Raw genomic sequence first — 19,499 nt, forward strand, 5'->3', positions numbered from 1 at the left:
TGACTAAGAAAGAAGAGAATAATAAAATATAATAAAAATAACATATGCATTAGGTAGCATATAAATATTATTTACTAATTCAACTAATTACTAAAATAAAGTGAACCTAAATGTATCCTACCTTCATGTATTTATGATCATCAAAAAGCAATTTCCTAGGATCTGTTTCTAAAAAATATCTTAAGGGAGTAAAATATATTTATGTTTGTTAATCTAATAAAAATTAAGTAAGTAAGAAAATAAATATTTTTTTGAGATAATTTCTAAACAAAATGAAATCGATTGATTAATTGATAAACAAAATTTTATAGAGATAGCAAAACATATTTAAAAAATAATGATTGTCATATTGATTTATGTTGACATATTTATTGAACAAATTATATTAAAGTCTAGTACCATTCATTGATCAACCATATTTATATTTAATATTTATTTGAAAATATTATAATGATTGTATATTACTTTATAATAAAATTTAAAATAAATATTTTTTAACATTTGAAATACCTTGAATTTTCCAATATTACTAACACTACATGAAAAAGTTACTTCACGTCCAATCGCTGCAGTTTGATTTTCAACTGGTGCAATAAATTTTGGTCCAAATGAATATATGGGAAAACCTAAAATAAGCATACACACATACATACATACGCATATATATATATATATATATATATATATATATAAATAAATGAATATAATAATAAAAATTTATACTATTAAATTAAGGAATCGCAATATTTTACGTAATGAAACAGAAAATTAGTATAATGTAAAATTAAAATAGTCAATATTTTCCATCTAATCCTTAATTTAGTATTGAAACATGAATATTATTTATTATATAATATAAAATATATAAGAATGTGTATATATTACCTGTACCTAAGGTTTATTAATAATTCCGAATTATTTACAGATGTTATAATGTTTTATTATGTATAACACGTAATGCTCAATTTGATATCAGAGTTCTCATTTAATCTAACTAATCTAGCATTGTAAAACATTATACCACGATAGCAAAAAATACATACAAAAATATAAATAATAATACTAAAATTTATCCTTCGTTTAATGCATCAATTAGGTATTACCTTAGGCACTTTAATTACTTATTAAATACAATGAACAAAGTAATGATAATAATAATTCCTTTTCAATGAAACAATTTTTTTAAAATGTTTAATCTATTTCGTTTTATGAAGTAAGCATCTATAAAAGCAAGAATAATTATTTTTTTATATAAAATTAACAAGCATATGTAATACAAACACGTATAATTAATGTTTACTTTATTATAAAATAAACAATTATGGTGAGAACACAGAACGAAAATAAAAATGTTATCAAACTAAAAAATTTCATAAAACTGTATACAAAATGCTCAATTTGTCTCTTTGCAATATAGAAAATTTCTAATGAAAATTTAAATACTTATCGAATTTAAAAATTTATTAAATTTAAATATTATATTACTTATCTGTGATTCAGTGTATCGAATAAATAAATTGTAATTAATTGCCTTCATTATTTAAAAATTTAATAAAAAGATTATCGAAATCATCTTTCAAACAATCATTTAAACGTACCTCAAGTTAAAGCTTACTTATCATGACAATACTTATCATCTAGGTACTTATATTGATTAAATTGATAGGTATTAGGTTATTGTATACAGGTAATTATATTGTTTGACACAAAAAATACGGAATCACTACGTCATTAATTGTCATATTACTTGGGGCAATCCATCGTAATCCATACTTAAAATCATCAGAGTAACTATTATTCATTACCCTTATCATTTATTGAGATACGATATTGGAAGTAAGAATTGACTCAAATGTAAAACATCATTCATTATTATAAAATCTTTAATCAAACACCATTCATCAGCAAAATACATGACCGTATATAAGTATTAATAATTTTTTAAACTACACAATAAAATTTTTAAAAAATGTATAATTATTTTAAAGGATTTAATTATTTGGAGCTTATTATTTTCAGAATATAAATACAAAAATATTAAATATATTTGGAGATGTATATTACAAGATATATTAGAATATATTTATAATTTTATAAGTTATTCACAAGTTATAGAATATTATATACAAACAAGAGAATCTATTATAATTTATGAAAAGTAAAATATAATGTCCACAAAAAATAGAATGAGATATAATAATTAGTAATTTAAAAAATTTTAGACTTTTAAATCTAGCTTAAATGAAAGTTTGCTAAATTTGATTCACACAACTTCGACATTATAAGTATATTGCGCGTTATTATAATGAAAATACATCATTTAAATTTAGATATTTTATATGTTAATGTGTTTGTAATGTAATAAACTTTATTAATAGTAAATAAAAATATTAAGCATATAACCGTTGAATATCGTGCATTTTGATGAGGTATGTATTTACTGTATTTTATTCATAATGTATTAAAACATATTTAATATGTTACTATTTATAATTATATTAAATTATTCAAATTCTTACTTAGTACAAAATATTATTTAAAAAATGCGAAGCTGGGAAAAGTTAGTTTCATGTTTGAGGAACACTATATATTTATTTTGTCGTGCTTTTATTATATACATATATATATATATATATATATATTTATTTATCTTGTAAATATTTGTAATTACAACTTTCATTTTATTAATCTTACATTATAAAATCCAAGATTAAATCACTAATATTCAAAAGTGGATACAAAATACGAATTGTGATATAAAAAATGTAGATAAAGAATTAGAATTATGATGTCAATAAAATAGAAAGAAAAAAATAAGCTATATTCGGAAAAAATCATTTAAAATTGAAATTTTTATTATATATTATAGTTACTATCAAATTTTTGTGATTAAAAAAAAAAATTTTTAATGTAAGGATATATACTATGCCATTATATATAATTTTTTTAATTATTCCATTTTTAAAATCAAATATACTCAGTAATTCACATGTTGCATATTTCCTTTTGAGCAATTATTTATATTCATCGTGATGCGCTTGCGCTTTTATTTAAATTACACAAATTCGTTTTAAAATACACAGTCAAGTGTACTACAGCGTTATTGTAATAAAATATTAAATTCAAATTTCATAATGAAATATTTCTTTAGATTCAATATTTAAGTTTCCTAATAATATTATAAATAAAATAATAAATTGACTATAATAAATAATTGAACAACTAAACAATATATTTTTATTCATAATAAAATTACATTTATTAATAAATTAAATACTGGAGTTATAAATTTGTTTAAAAAACACTTTTTATTGCTGTTGTGCTAGCTACAACTAACGTTGTTACATTACTGCTATACCTTATCGGTTTTATATTTACGATCTAAGTATAATTTTAATAACAATAATAATAATAATAGGAAGATTAAAAATTAATAATTGGAACAATATAAAATTATAATATAAAATTAGTATATATTATTAGTTTTATTATAGTTACAATAAATATAATATAATATAAATATATTATATTATAATTAATGCTTTAACGAATAAATATTTACTTAACTATACATTTAACTAAACGTACCTTCGTTGAAAGCAGTGCGCATGATTTTTGTTTCAGTAATTATAAATATTTGAACCGATAGTAACGTAATAATTATTACAACATTCGGTAATGAATTATTTGTTTTAAGATGCAGCATATTTATAATATTTTTTATTATAATATACTTTTCAGTATTGTTAAAAACTTTCAACAATAATTATATACAATATAATATATTGCTTAATATATTAAGAACTATCATTGTATTTTAACATCAAAATAATTAATATTCGAAGATTTTTATAAATTTTAATATTGTCTTGAATAATACTGTAATCACATTATTTAAACATAATTTAAAAATATTACACATAACTTTTGTAGGACAAAAATTACGTACAGTAAGTTTAAACTAAACTGATCCTGATTCTGCTATCTCGGGACGCAGACTGCTTTGCCAGGACAGCTTCAGCGCCTACAGACGGATGCTATTGTCCTATCTCTCTCGCTCCCCCAATTCTTGTTAAATGTCCGTCGTTCGTATTTCTATCTTTGTCTATATAATTTCCTTTCACAGACTATCTTTCTCTATATTCTCACAGTATCTCTTTCTTATATTCTATATCTACATCTCTATCTCTCATTCAATATGCCTATTTTCTGCTGACCAACTAACTATCTCTGTCTCTCAACCTCGTGGAGTTCAGCATAAAAAGACGTAAGTTGCGCTTGCGCAAACTGTGTGTGCCTTGATTCCCGGGCACCGCACTCTTTACCTCTTCCTCTCACGTTTTCGTACAACTTCGCATATTCGCTATCTATTCCTTGTTTATATTATACCTATTTTAAAGATATAATCTTAATATAGAATACAAAAAATATATATATATATACTTAAATAATATATTTTGTAATTGATTAAGGCACATATTTCAGCTTTCCTGTAAATATCGAAATGATTTTATATATATATATATATATTATTCATATAAGGAACAAATAATATTAATAGCTGAAAAACAAGAATATAAAAAATTGTTTTAATTTATTATATGAATCTATTTTAATTATCTATTAATATTTTATATATTACTTAATTTTTAAAAAATGTTGAATCAATATGCAAAACATTTATTATAGAAATTATAGATATATAAATGTTTTTAATAAATAAAATAAATTGTTTTACGTTTCATAATAATTATATATCAATTTCTTTAAAAATAGTAGGAAATATTACAAAGCATATAATAAATATAAAATAATATTAGAAATAAAATATGATTTAACCATATTAAAAATAAATTATAATTTAAAAAAAAAATTATTATATTACTTTTAAAAATTAATCGAAATGTATTTTGCGGTATAAATAGTATTATAAAAAGGAAACACGAATTCATATTGATATTCATCTGAAATTCATATGATTCGATTCGTAAAATTTTACAAATAAAATTATTCATTATTTAATTTAATTTCATGTTTAAAAAATATGAAATTTATGTCAATTTATGTTTTATAAAACTCACTACTTTAAAATTTTTTTATTACACTTAACAAACGAATAACAATTATGGCAAATGAAAATATTAAAACATACCTATAATGTACACTTCAAGGATTATATAAATTCAATGATTTCAAAATTTTATTATAAGTTTCGAATTATGTACATATTAAAAAAAAATTATTATTTTGTTGAATAACTCAACATTCCTTGTTAATACTACATTATTTTTTCATATAATTTTTATAATTCAGAAATTAATAAATTAATTAACATAAGAAAGAATCTTAAAAGATTAATTAAAAACTGATAATTGAATAACTGATAAAACTGAAATCAATTTATTCATCTGTCAATTCTCTTTTCAATATTGTCATTTTAATGATTTAAATAGATTGACTACAGCAAGTATTAAATACATATTAATTTATACATCAATTTGTTTTCTTAAACCATAGAATTCGATTACATTAAATCCTTAATACAAATGCCTAACAGTAATTAGAAACCTTTTTATGTATCAAATGCTTAACAAACTTCAATAGTAAGTTTATTCTTAAAAATACTAAGTAAACATTATAGTTGTATTTTGCAATTGAATTTTGGTCTTATTTTGTAAGTTTATATAGCATTTTTCATAAAAAATAAATTCTTCTATTTGTGTGTTATTATATATAATATTTATGTAATCGTCCAGTTATGCGTAAAAAGCAATAATTTATTGTGAATAAAAATAAAAAACGTATATAACTACTTGTATAATCCAATTTCATATATATCAATACTTCTTTCATTTATTTGGGATATCTTGAGCACTAGTATAAATAAAACTTGAATATAAGGGTACTTAAATAAAAATATAATTTTCCAACGTTTTACCAACGAAAATATTTTATAAAATTAATACCGTATATCTTGTAACTATCATATACAAAGTATCTTTCACTTTGTATAAAAAAAACTTCTTAATAAACGGTTCTAACTTTTTTAAAGAAATATTTAAAAAATAAAAATCATACCAACCATAATCTCGAGATAAAAAATTACACAATTAAGACATTTAAAATTATCAATTATGCAAGACATTAATAAAAATAGAAAAAATTATAATGAAATATCTGTGCAGATTAATGTAAAAAAAAAAACAAAAACCATTTTCCCTAGACAGAACATAAAATTAAAAAAAAAGGCTAAATGATTTATTCAATTGTTGTAACAAAATAAAATAATACCACTAGATAAATATATTCTAGTGGGAAAATAAACCACTAGAATAGAACAGAAGGCTTAGGTTATTTAAAGAAATATTCTTTAAAAAATAACAAACAATTAAATTTAAAAATGTTAGAAATTTATACAAAAATATTATAAAGGAAAATAATCATATGAATTGTAGTGTTTCTAGCACTTATCGTCAATACTAACTTTAATCGGAAGTAGGTATTGTTCGTTATTTAGCTGAAGGATTGAATTATATAATTAATCATTCGAAGTTGTTTTATAAATGATAAAATTTTAATGCATTTACATAATAATAAGTTGTAATGCAAAACATACATAGTTATGACAAATAAATACTTCTGTGAAATTACAGAACTAAATTATATATGATGTATTATTTATGACTAAATTAATTTTGTTAAAGGTATTATATAATTAAAAAACACATTCGATATTGAATTTGTTATTGATTTTCATGTAAATTATATAACAATGATTTAAATTTTATATTGATTTGGAATATTAAAGAAAATTTGAAACCATTTCATTTACTGGGTAACTAGGATTAAAAGAAATAAATTTAAGGTTTGTTTATTTAAAATACAAGTGTTAATAATGAATATTGTTATGAATTTTAATTGAGCCTTTCAACAAAAAATAAAGAACATAAATAAAATTTTACGAATGAATTATGTGTACAATTGTATACATCTATGTTTAAAAATAAAATATTGTTTATTTTCAAAGATGATCTTTTATTTTTGCATAAAATAATTTTCTTTTAAAAGACTGAAGAAATTATTTTAAAAATACATTTTAGATATATAATTATATTTTGAGTATATAGATAATAGTAATTAGTTATAAATTGTACCATAACCTTCTTGACGAATATTCGTTGTGCAAATTATTTTATAAATTAATATATATAATAATGCAAAGTTCTTTAATATAATCAGTTTCAAATGATTGCAAAAAAAATAGAAATGCTGAACCAAATAATCAACCCAGAACTTCGTTGTAAACCAAAATTAATTAAATAAAAATTTTTTGATTCTCATTATTTAATATATACATAATACATATTCATACAAATTTTTAGACAATATTTTATTTAGTTTTGTACTACAATATTTCAGCAAAAACTGTATGTATAGCTTAAATTACATATTATTTACTTTTTACTTTTTAATTTTTCTGAAAGGTCGTCAAATGTAGGATCTTGTATATTAAGCATTAAGCTATTACCACTTAGATACACACGATTCTGTGAGCTGGAAATCTGAAAACAAATTATTTTTATTTCGTAATTATAAATTTCAACATGTAAAATTACATTCAAGTTTTATTATAAAAATTGTTGAATTGTAATAGTTTACATAATATAAATAAAATACTTTAAATGAATAAATTATTTTCAACAAATTGTAAAAAAATGTTTCCTTCCAAGTTTAGTAATAAAAGTAGAATGATTTTAAAAAATGAACGAAATATTAAAAATAATATATACAGTATATATTTTTATATGATTAAAATTTCAATGAATTTAATTACATGCTGGTTTGTTAACAGCGGAAATGTTGCTGTCAAATATTCAGAATTGCAAAATGCATAAATCTTTAAAACTTCTGCTGATGTAGCCATTCTACACAAATGAAAAGTGCAAATGTGCTATTGTTTTCAATATAATATACATATAAGTATACAATTTGTATTAATTTAAAATTAGTTCTCAACCTTGTATTAACTACAATGGAAAATATCTTGTAAAAATACTCAATGCGATGAGCCTTCGTAGCGCTTGGGATTTTACTATTTTAGCGATGCGATAAAAATGTACCATCTTCTTAATTAAATACATTGGATACTTTCTTATTTTAAATAATCAAATAATAAGAATTAATATATAAATATAATAAATAATTATTAAAATCATTTTTGATATTGTCATTATATATCTGAAAATATATTGATTAAATGTGAAAATCTAATTTTATGAGTTATTAATATGAGACATTGAAATATTTATTAAAATAATTTCAATGAAAAAATTAATAGTATGAGTGATGATGAATGATTTTATTAATTACACTTAGAAATTGGTTTTTAAATTTGTATTAAAAAATGAAAATTTACAATCCCATCGCAAATTGATAAAATATAATTTGCTTGTATTAATGTGAAATTTTGTTAACATATTGTTATATTCCCAACGAATTTACAGTAGTTTTTACATGAAAATTTTTTCTAAAATACAATCTAAAATTATTCCAACGTTATAAAATATAAACTCGTAATATAATTTCTTTAACGTTAGAATTATGCATTAAAATTATGGATTAATTATACATGTAAAAAATATTTTCTTTTTTTTTATACATATTTTTCTAAAATAAAAATAATTTTTTGAATAATTATTAATCAATTTCAAAAAAGGTAAAGTATACTTAAAATTTATTAAAACTCAAATATATTTAATTATTAAAAGATATAATTAAGAAATTTGTAATTAATTTGAAAATATATAATTTAAAAAGTATAAAAATAATACTTGTTCTGGATTGGAGCAACTTCGAAGAATTTAAAAGTTGAGACAAGTACAAGCTCTCAGACGCTCATGATTGTAAACATTGATTCTGCTAATTCGTCTATTGTCTACGCCTTAATTTCAAATGTCCTACAATATTTCCGCATAACAACTTTTTCTCGAAAATTCTCGAACCTTTCAAGGCAGTGTCCTTCTGTACTTCTCGGATATTCTGGTGCTCAGTTTTCTGACGTCATCAACATTTTCGGCGTAACAACAAGCCCAAGCGCTGTAGCCAGCGTCACAAGCTACTACGCGAATATTTAAGAGCAGCTCGCCACGCATTCGGCTCACTGTAATTTTACCAATCGTTCACTCATCTGTTATTGCTCACAGTATTTCTCAATCAATCAGGTATCAAGTATTACTCACACAACTACTAAACTCAGCCGCATGCTTGGCAATCAGCCTACAATACACAAGCACATAATTGTCAGTCATTCAGCACGCAGTGTCGGTAGTTCATAAGGTGCCACCATACAATTATTCGTCCAAGCTAGTCATCCACGCTCAAACCTCGCTTCATACAGAGTCTGCCACGAAAGTGACACAGTACGCTCTCTCAGTGCAGTCATTGCAGAGAACGTTCGTTCACCTCTCCAGCCCGCATAACCTATAATTGTGAATGGCAGACTGCTGTTCTACAAATAGTCAACTATAAACCTCATAATACCAAGTCCTTCCGCACTCGAAGGTATATCCTTTATCATTCTTGCGTATAACTAGCTCACTAATACTCCTATACTCCCCTTGGAGTATGGTTGATTCTATATGATAATTACCACAGAAACATTAACATACTCCCCCTTTGAGTATGGTTAATTCTCCCTGTTAGGCACTGCTAACTGTCATTACCATCTTCCTATGCTCATTTGATTCTTATGTTAATATAGAACCCAATAATCAACATCCATTGCTAATCCCTCTAACATCAATGACATCGCGACCATTGCAATAGAATAATTCCCTCTTTCTCAGTAGAAGCAATCATAGAACTGCAATATTGTAATTGTTAATAAACCAGAATAAACAATGTCTTAAATCAAAGTCATGAACTGTACATATTTTCAGCCCTTCCGCATGTTTTTCCTACGAATTGCTACTACGAGAGACATATAAACTGAACTATTGAATTTGGCAGTTCGAGCCACAAAACAAACCTTCATTATCGAACTTTATATTATTATATATTATTATATTATACTTTATATCACTAAAAATATTAATAATTTAAGATTATTAAAATATTAAGACATTTTTAATTTTAACAAATAATTTTTTTCTTGTTAATTATATGCACTAAAATAATAAAGTTAACACAACGCTATTTATTATATCAGGAGGCAAGTGAATCATAAAATAAAGTAATTTCTTTTTCATAAATACAGCTAATTTCATAATTATTTACATTAGGTTAAAAATATATTGCTAATATTAATATATTAAATTGTATAGTTAAATTCTGTTCGAAAAAGAATATATTGTAACAAAGCATTTAATTTACATAATATGAATTCAAATTCATTAATTAAACATTGTAATTTTATTAAAACTTAATTGAATTTAAATGTACAAATACAAAATTAAAATTGAGAAAAAATTCATTAAAAAGATGAAAATCGAATTTGTATATAATAATAGAAGGGCTTTGGTATATCATATTATTGCATGATATTATAAAATCATATTTTATTTTACAAGGTGAATATTATCAGTAAAAATATTAATCAATAAAACGTTAGATTTTATTATGACTACTTACTGTACGTGAAATAGTTTGCGCAGCTCTTATTTTTCTGAGTTTTAGATAACCAGGATTTTGACTAACAGCTATGCCTAAGTAATCTTCAATTAAGGTTAAATATAAATTAAGTTTGAATACAAAATGAAATACAGGACAAATAATATATATATATATATATATAGTTTTTAACATGTAATGATAAATAATACACATATATAACACTTTAAATCCACATACTTTAAGTTCTTTTTTTGACAATTAAAAATTTTCTTCGGAAAGTCATATTATAAATTATTATGTAATCTCACGCGGCAAAATTATACCAAAATTCGAATAAAGAATAAGTGAATGAATCAATTAGATAATAATGAATAACGATAAATTAATAACACAGAAATGTAATAAATGTAATATATCGATGAAAAACATAACTGGTTTTGTACCTTTCATTATTTAAAAATGTAATAATGGACATTGATTTTATATCAAAATATTCGTTTATAATTCATATAAATAGAAATTACAGAAAAATCAGTACACTCAGAATATAATAGATAACTACACAGCGAAATTGAGATAAAATTTCAATTCATTAGATCAATAAATAGGCTTATTTTCCTTTTTTCAGCATTTGATTTTATGCCTGTAATGAAATAATCCATTATTACTAGCACTAGCCATTACAATAATATTTTTCTCGACACGAACTTGATCAATAAGTAGTTTCTAGTCTATTATTCTAAATTTTTCACAAATATATGCATTTTATTTTTACGATAAAGATGTGAAGTGTAACATTTTCCTTAATTTTTTTTCCATTTTCTATATGTGAGCACGCTCGTAATTTTCTCATTAAAATTACAATGAACACACGATAGTGTTGTTTTTCCTCATCAAATAAATACATTCATTAGTGCATTTAATTATCAAATTATTTATCTCTTTTTTCTGAAAGTTTTTTCAATATCCTGAACTGTGCAAACATATACAAAGTCTAAATGAATTTGCAACCAAAAAGGTTGATTGTATCATATTTTGTATAAAGTCAACAAATTTTCTAATACACATTTAAAATATTTTCCAAAATATTTCCAAACATAATACTATAAAATTACATTGTACTTGTACATATATAGACAAATGTAAAATGTATTTAAAATATGTATAACAAATATGTAGAATGTATCTAAAATGTATATAAAAGAGATGTAAAATATTAAGTAAAATATATGTCAAATACACAGAAAGATATTAAAAAAAAGGATATCATTCTTGCTGCTTCTGCTTCACCTTCAGCTTGTACAATTTTTTGTTGTCTTTCTTGTTTTGCTCTTTCTACTACAAAAGCAGCTCGCTGAGCTTCTTGTTGAGCTACTTGCTTTGCTTCAACAGCAGCTGTATATTCTTTTCCAAAACTCAATTCTGTTATAGAAACATCATCCAAAATTATATTAAAATCTCTAGCTCGCTCAGTTAACTCTTTTCTGACTAATGTTGATACTTGTTGTCGCTGTGTAATTAATTGAGATGCATTAAACTTGGCGACAACAGATTTAAGAACTTCATTACATATACTAGGTAACACCTGTCAAAAATGTTAATCAATTTAAATATCAAGACATATTAAATAAGTTTAATCTAAAATAAAAATATATATTATTTAACAAATGGATATAAATTTATGTTAGTGTAATGAATATAATGTTAGCGTATAATATTAAACGTATATAATTATATAGGTATATAATTAAAGGTATTAAGTAAACTAACTAGGCAAAATTTTTTTTTACTTCATTATAAAATAATAATATAAAATTAAAACTTTTTGTTCGGGATTGAAGCAATTTCCAAGACCGCCGGCTATCGGCATTGCTAGTCTCTCTAGCTCTGAGGTTTCTGTAATCACTTGGGATGAGAATTTTCGTGTACTTGTTATGCTTTGGTTTCAAATGCCCTGCAATGTTTTATATGGTCTTCGCATAGTAACCTCACTTGAAATTCTCTAAACTTTTTACGCATTGTTTTTTCTTAGAGTTTTCGAAACTTCTAGAGTTTTTTTTCTGCGCCTCATGTAAGATTTTGTTGCAGCAACAATGATGCTTTGTTGCCATATAAGTAAGGTGCCGCGTAGATATATAAGGCAAGCACGCGGCGGTACCGAACAGTTGGTATATCTCAGCAGAGTCGCCACGGAACGAATAAGCCTTCAGATTTCGTGCGCGTATTCAACAGGCTTATAGTCTCATTGTATATCAGTCGGTCAACAGTATAAGTCATTCATTATGTTATTCAGCTAGTGTTTTTGGTCATACACCAGTCGCTCAGTTCATCATACAATGAAGCCATCCAAAAAGACACAAGTGTAATTGCCAAGCGTGCCTCACATACAAGCAATCAAGGGTGCTGACTGTATTAAGAGAAACTTACACTGCCATCCAAAGGGACACAAGTCTAATTGCCAAGCGTGCTACACGCATAAGCAGTCAAGGGTGCTGACTGCATGATGAGAAACTATACTGCCACAAACAAGTAGTCTCCAGGTATGTTCATATATACACTTCAAGGCCACACGTCCTACACAGGAGTGTGAGCACATTTCGGCTAATTCCTGACAATATTAGCAGAGGCCACTTTATTATATGTACTTCAAGGCCACATGTCCTCCACAGGAGTGTGAGCATATCTCTGCTAGTCCTTGCAACACTAGCAGAAGCCTTGACATCGTCATCATCAAGGAACAACCTCATCATTGAGACAAAGCTTTTACACTCTTCTATAAAAAATGAACCATGCTTATTATACATGTAACTGTTAATAAACCATATGTTAATGAAGTTTGCACATACTACCCTTTCCATAACTGTTCGGAAAATAATCCCACAATTTGACTAGTCAGCCAAACGTGCAATAATTAACGTAGAACAATAAAACCCACTAGATGTTATGTGGGGTTGCCGGGCAAGTAAAGGGTGAATGCACTGATTAATAATTAACACATGTCTTTATTATTTCTATTTATTTGAATTGATTTACAAAAGGGTGAATTACAGACGAACTTTATATTTCTTGATAATCTTGTGGTGTTGAAATATATTTACGATGAATGAAGCAGGTTATAATCTATTGAATATTATCGCTAAGAGGTTATCATGATTGTAGTGCTCTGATCAAACACTGGAATGCCATTGTGTTTATCTTAACACGTGTGTAGTTGCCTTTAAATATCGGTCGTAAGAGAGCCGAGATGGAGCGCAAATTATTCTTAATTTTAGACTGAAAATTTGTTATTGCTTGATTCGAAATTTATCTTATCAATTTAAAAAAATATCAACAAATATTGACATTTCTTATTGGCTTTTTATTTTATGTTATAAAAATTACTTCAAACTATTATTCAATTATTAAATATTATTTTACTATCAGATATTATTTGCTTCATGCTTTTCTTCATTAGGCAGCAAATTATTAAAGCTATCGAAACACTGGCAATTCGAGCCAGAAAATAACACCACTTTCGAACACTTGTTATGAATTATTCAAATATATTTTTAATTTAATATTATTTTAATTACAACATTTCAATTGCGTAAGTATTGTATATAAAGAAACAATATTATCCCACTCAAAATTTCAATATGATATAACAAATTGATTCTCCTTTTTCGAAAACATACACATAAATAATTAGTAGCTTGTAACCAACACCAAATATTGAATATTTGTGCTTTTATTGAATTTATTTATTTATTTATTTATTATGACTAGGTAAACATATACTAAAATTTAAACGCTTTTCTTGAAACTTAATATAGTGACTTAATATAGTGAATTTCGAAAAATTTACAACAATATTTTATATTTATTTAAATAGTAGTTCAAACCTAAAAAGTTCATTAACATACTCTATAAAGTTATAAAAATCCCATATTATATTATAAGATCTATTTACCAATTTATCTGTTTTTATTATAATATATTTTTATATGTATTAAATTCAAAATAATTATGAGTAATTTTATTTCATAAATTATCACAGATAAAAACAATGGTATGCTTAAAGAATCTGCTAAAAAAGTCTACTCGCGGTGACATCATGGAAGAGTGAAAGCTACTAACATTTTAGATAATTGTAGTCACATTCACAAATTATCACTTTTTCAAGGAATTTATAAAAAAAAAAAGAAATAAGCATCAATAACTTTTTGAAACGTATATACGCTATTTTTCAATCGATTACCAAGAAATTTTACACAAGCTAGATATTTAATTATCTTAGTTGATTATATAAATATTCTTATTATATATATAAATAGATATATAAATAATCTTATTAAACTTAAATTGGAATTTTCATAATCTTACTAAATATAATGAATTTAGTTAATTATAAACTCTATTATCACCAACTATAAATAATTTAAAAACGTTTTTTTAAGAGAATCAACTAAAAATAAAGATTTCTTTAAAAAAAAAGTACACATAAAACTTTATCCATCAATAAACCATGATATTAGCATTATCTTATATAAATTATTAAATAATAATTATTAGAAGTTTTCATTCACAGTATTTATTAATATATTTTCTAGTAAATAAAAAAATCGATTTTTTACAAATTAAACTACAAGATATTCTAATCACTTTAAAATATAAAGTAAATATGTGATAAAAATAAAGATTTGATAAAAGTAAAATATAATAACAGAATAAATGTTCTTAATATATAAAATATATTTTAGTAATATCAATTTTAAAAGTGATATAATCATAATTTTATTAATATTAATTCAAATTTCTATCCATTCTTCAACATAAGAAAAAATAGGTGTAAATGCAAAATACATTTAATTAATAAACAACATATCGATGTATTATCGTTATTATTAGCTTCTATTTTTTATAAATTTTAATCATTCTATTTTTACCTACCATATTCATTCTAAAATAAATTCTAATTATATACTTCAAGTGACAATTTTTAGAATTCAAATTTCTTTGTCATAAAATATTGAAAATTGAATTAATCTTTTCAATATATTTTACTCTTTTTAATACTGTTCAAGTTATATAATTGTTATATAAATAATATAGTAATAGGTTCTTAAAAGTTACATAACATATATAAAAAAATATATTACATAATATGAATACCAATTGTTGTTTTGACAATTCAAAATTAAGATTTTTTAAGTAAATTTGATAGTAAAATCAAATAACTAAATTTATTAATTTACTGAGTACAAATACATATTTCCAGTTTGTATATATTTGCTACTCAAAACTTCTAACTGTTAATTTTTCAACTAATTTCATTTCACGTTGTTTAGAATACATTATTATATTATTTGTACAGTGATTAATATTATCAAAATAGTCATGATAATTTTAATTGTATTAATTAGTATTTAAAACACAAAGTTTATACTGTTATTATGTAAAAATTTGATATTCAATAAAATAAATATTAACTACTTGTTTAAAAACATTTTATATTTTTATTTTATAATTACTATATAAGTTTGTTTATTTTCTACCTGTTCTTTTTAAAAGTAACCAACATATTTTTTATCGTAATTTGTATATAAAAACTTTGAATTTCTGTTTTACTTTATTTGAAAAAGGAGCATATTAACTATTCATTCATTTGTTATTATATGACAGTACATATTGTTCATATATTATTAATAAATAATATATACTATTTTTTATTTATAACAAGAATTCTAATACATATTTTAAGCTTTACCTTTTCATCATAGTCAAGTCCAAGTTGGCGATACATAGATGGTAATGTACTTGCATCAGGACGGGATAAAACTCTTAATGAAATATTTACCATTTGTAAATCTTTTGAACCTGTAGGAGATGAAATTTTCTTTGGTCTACTTCGTATATCATATATTATAGGATAGTGAAACCATGGAATACGGAAATGCAGCCCTTCAGTCATAATATCTTTCTGAACACCACCAAGTCGTGAAAATATAATAGCTCGATGACCACCATCAACTTGAAGTTAAAGAAAAATATTAAAAATTTATTATTTAGTTTAAACTTAGTATTTAGTTTTGAAATAATTTATTTTTCTAATATTATATTGCAAATTTTTTACTAATTTTATTTTAAAAATATTTTAAATACATTTAAAAAATGTGTATTTTATAAAATCTATGTTATCCACATCTATTATCTGCAACATTATTGAAGTATAACATGTATTTATATAGTATAACAGAATTGTTTAGTTCTGTTCTATACAGGTTGAAAATATTTTTCAAAAGTATAGTATGATATTACATGCTATTTCAAGTTAAACTGAAAAAAGTGATCATCTATTTCAATTCTATTTCATCTATTTTAAAACAATTTATTTCCACTGACTATTTTAATTAAATTTATACTTTTTTTCAAAAATAAAAAAATATATAAGATACATATTTGAAAGAAATGCATTAGTTGTTGACTTGTGTTCATTATTTTCGTAGTTCTTTAATTTAAAAAAGTTATAAAATATATTTCATAATTTTATCAATATTTAATAAAAAATTGGCAATAGTAAAAATGAAATTATAAAAATGTATTGAAGGTAAACAGTATAGTAAGCAGGTAAATAGTATAATAAATCATTTATATCAACTGTAAATTCACTAAATTTAATTCTTTTTTTTTTCAAAATAAATTTGATATATTTTTAACGAGATTTTCTAATTTATATTTTATTAGGTAAATAATTTCATTTTCAGACAAAAACATGTATTGAATATAAAATAAATCGCACTGCAAATAAAAAATAATAGATAAACAATTTTAATAAAAATTCTATCAAAGCAAAATCTGTTAACTTTATTTCATTATATTACAATATTGTGAATTATCCAATAAAGATTCAATTTAATTTAAAATTTTTAGGAAGAATCTATTTTAAAAACATTAAATAAATTAGCTGCATAATTCTTTGATACAGAACAATTAAATTTATTACAATATTTGAACATTTAAATTTATTATTAAAGTATCATATTACAATTAATTTTATACATTTTCAAAATGTTAATAATTATATCAAACCTTCTGTACTATAAAACACTAAAATTAAATTTTTTTTATCACTTTAAGTTCCATATCTTCATTCATTTAAAATAATATTATAATGTAAACATGCATGATTAAAATATATAAAATTTGTTCATACAAATCATTATTCATATATTGTAATAAAAAACATAAATATACTGTAAACATTTTTTTTCAATTAAAATTTACAATTATATTATATACTTAAAATTTTTAATAATAAAGATTTATATCTATATATTCAAATAATTATTTATAATTAGTAATCTATTCAAATCAACCAATGAATGAAACACGAAAATAAATAACAATTTAAATAGATTATTATGCATATTAATATTATTATTATTTATTGTATATATTTAATATATTGTATAAAAATATGTATTTGTATATATAATATAATTGAGTAATTATACTATTAATTTTAAGAATATTAATTTTTTTTAACTGAAAGTAAAATAAAAGATAGCTTAGGTCAATTAATCATAAATTATATTTATATGTAATTTTTCTATTTTATATAATAACATTATTGTATAAAATTATTTAAATAAACTAGTTAATAATGTGAATGCATTATTAGTAGATTTCTATTCACTTACACAAATTAATTTTCTTATTATTTAACTATAGTAAATAATTATTGGTATAACACTAATAAATAATTCAAAAACTATTTTCATATTTTTAGATTTAATTTAAATAACATCACATACCTGTATACATCGATTGTGAAACACCATATGTTGCTAAACCAGCCATAGTAAGTACTTTAATGCCAGCGTTTAACCCATTTGGTCCTTTACCAAATCTATTTGCAAAATCGTTTAATTTACTTTGGGCCATTTTTTAAAATACTAAACAAATATTAATTTTATATCTCAACAAAAATTTTTCGGTGCAGCTTCAGTTTATTAAATTTATAAATCTTCTTAATGTTTCCAATTTCTACCTAGATTCTTAAAAGATATATACTATTTATTATTTTTTGTAATTCTGTTTTATTTCATAAACTTATAAAAATGAATAGTAACTTCTATACTTACTCGTGTAAAAATCGTATAAAACATAAATCTATCTAGAGAAAAAACACGACATAAATCCAAGTTAAAATAACCATCTATATATATATATGTATTTATATATTGAGAGCCAATCAATTTAGATTTCTAGTGCGCATGTTATTTTTCATTATCCCAAATTCGATTGATAGATTTTTATGGTATATAACACAAGGCGAAATCTGGTAATGATTTAAAAAATTTGTAATAAAGTATATTAAATAATTAATTATTTTAGTAAATATTTATACTTTATCATTTTTATTATGACAAATTTGAATCATAGTATTTTACAATGCACTAACCTCAATCAAATTCTTTCCTGAGTAATCAATGCTTTGTGTTATAGGCGCTTTCAGAAGAACTAGATATACCTTTATAAGATTTAGCTACTATGCTTTGTCAAGAAACATGATTTAATGTGGTATTTAAATGTCTATAACATTAATTTTAATTTATTCATTATGTTTGCCAATTCTTATAGTTAGAAAATTACAATTACGTATTTTATACTTGCATATTTGTATGTTCATATTTTAGTCAATATATATATCTATATATATTATATATCTTTTTTTTTAATAATGTAACCATTAATCAGCATTGTGCGTGTATGCTACAGTATATGAATTGTTAATGAGTATCGACATCGACTAAAATTGAATAAATATATTGTTAATCATATTTGTATAGTTATCATTCGTAATAAAGAAAATAATATAATGTATAATTATCAATATATTTTAGAAA

At 22.7% G+C, this 19,499-nt stretch overlaps 2 protein-coding genes across 4 annotated transcripts in view; both read right to left on the minus strand.

The window, feature by feature from the left end:
* Positions 1-4,262, minus strand: part of LOC105366933 (Dpr-interacting protein gamma) — a 29,839-nt gene extending 25,577 nt beyond the window's left edge. For 2 of the 3 annotated variants that reach the window (XM_011505541.1, XM_011505540.1), the window contains exons 1-2: positions 3,589-3,683; positions 511-626 (exon numbers count right to left, since the gene is read on the minus strand). In XM_011505541.1, coding sequence (XP_011503843.1) covers positions 511-626; positions 3,589-3,610 — 138 coding nt within the window. In that variant the 5' untranslated portion in view covers positions 3,611-3,683. Of the gene's footprint in view, positions 1-510; positions 627-3,588; positions 3,684-3,949 lie in introns of those variants that run through there. The other variant, XM_011505542.1, reaches the window with a different exon arrangement.
* A 3,192-nt stretch (positions 4,263-7,454) lies between these two features.
* Positions 7,455-19,131, minus strand: Phb2 (prohibitin 2). The gene is made up of 6 exons (XM_011505543.1): positions 19,055-19,131; positions 18,405-18,647; positions 16,358-16,620; positions 11,879-12,196; positions 10,630-10,707; positions 7,455-7,562 (listed from the first exon to the last, which is right to left on the minus strand). The coding sequence occupies exons 2-6, from the start codon at positions 18,532-18,534 to the stop codon at positions 7,455-7,457; spliced, it is 897 nt and encodes a 298-aa protein (XP_011503845.1). The 5' UTR covers positions 18,535-18,647; positions 19,055-19,131.
* Positions 19,132-19,499: the final 368 nt, after the last annotated feature.

This window comes from Ceratosolen solmsi, unplaced genomic scaffold, assembly GCF_000503995.2.
Source record: "Ceratosolen solmsi marchali unplaced genomic scaffold, CerSol_1.0 scaffold65, whole genome shotgun sequence".
Lineage (NCBI taxonomy): Eukaryota > Metazoa > Arthropoda > Insecta > Hymenoptera > Agaonidae > Ceratosolen > Ceratosolen solmsi.

Coding starts and splice junctions, on each gene's coding strand:
- Phb2 (XM_011505543.1), bottom strand. CDS start 18,534: ATGGCCCAAAGTAAATTAAACGATTTTGCAAATAGATTTGGTAAAGGA. Junction 12,197..16,357: donor GACTTGACTATGATGAAAAG/GTAAAGCTTAAA, acceptor CATTTTTGACAG/GTGTTACCTAGTATATGTAA. Junction 10,708..11,878: donor AAGCAGAAGCAGCAAGAATG/ATATCCTTTTTT, acceptor ATTGAAGATTAC/TTAGGCATAGCTGTTAGTCA.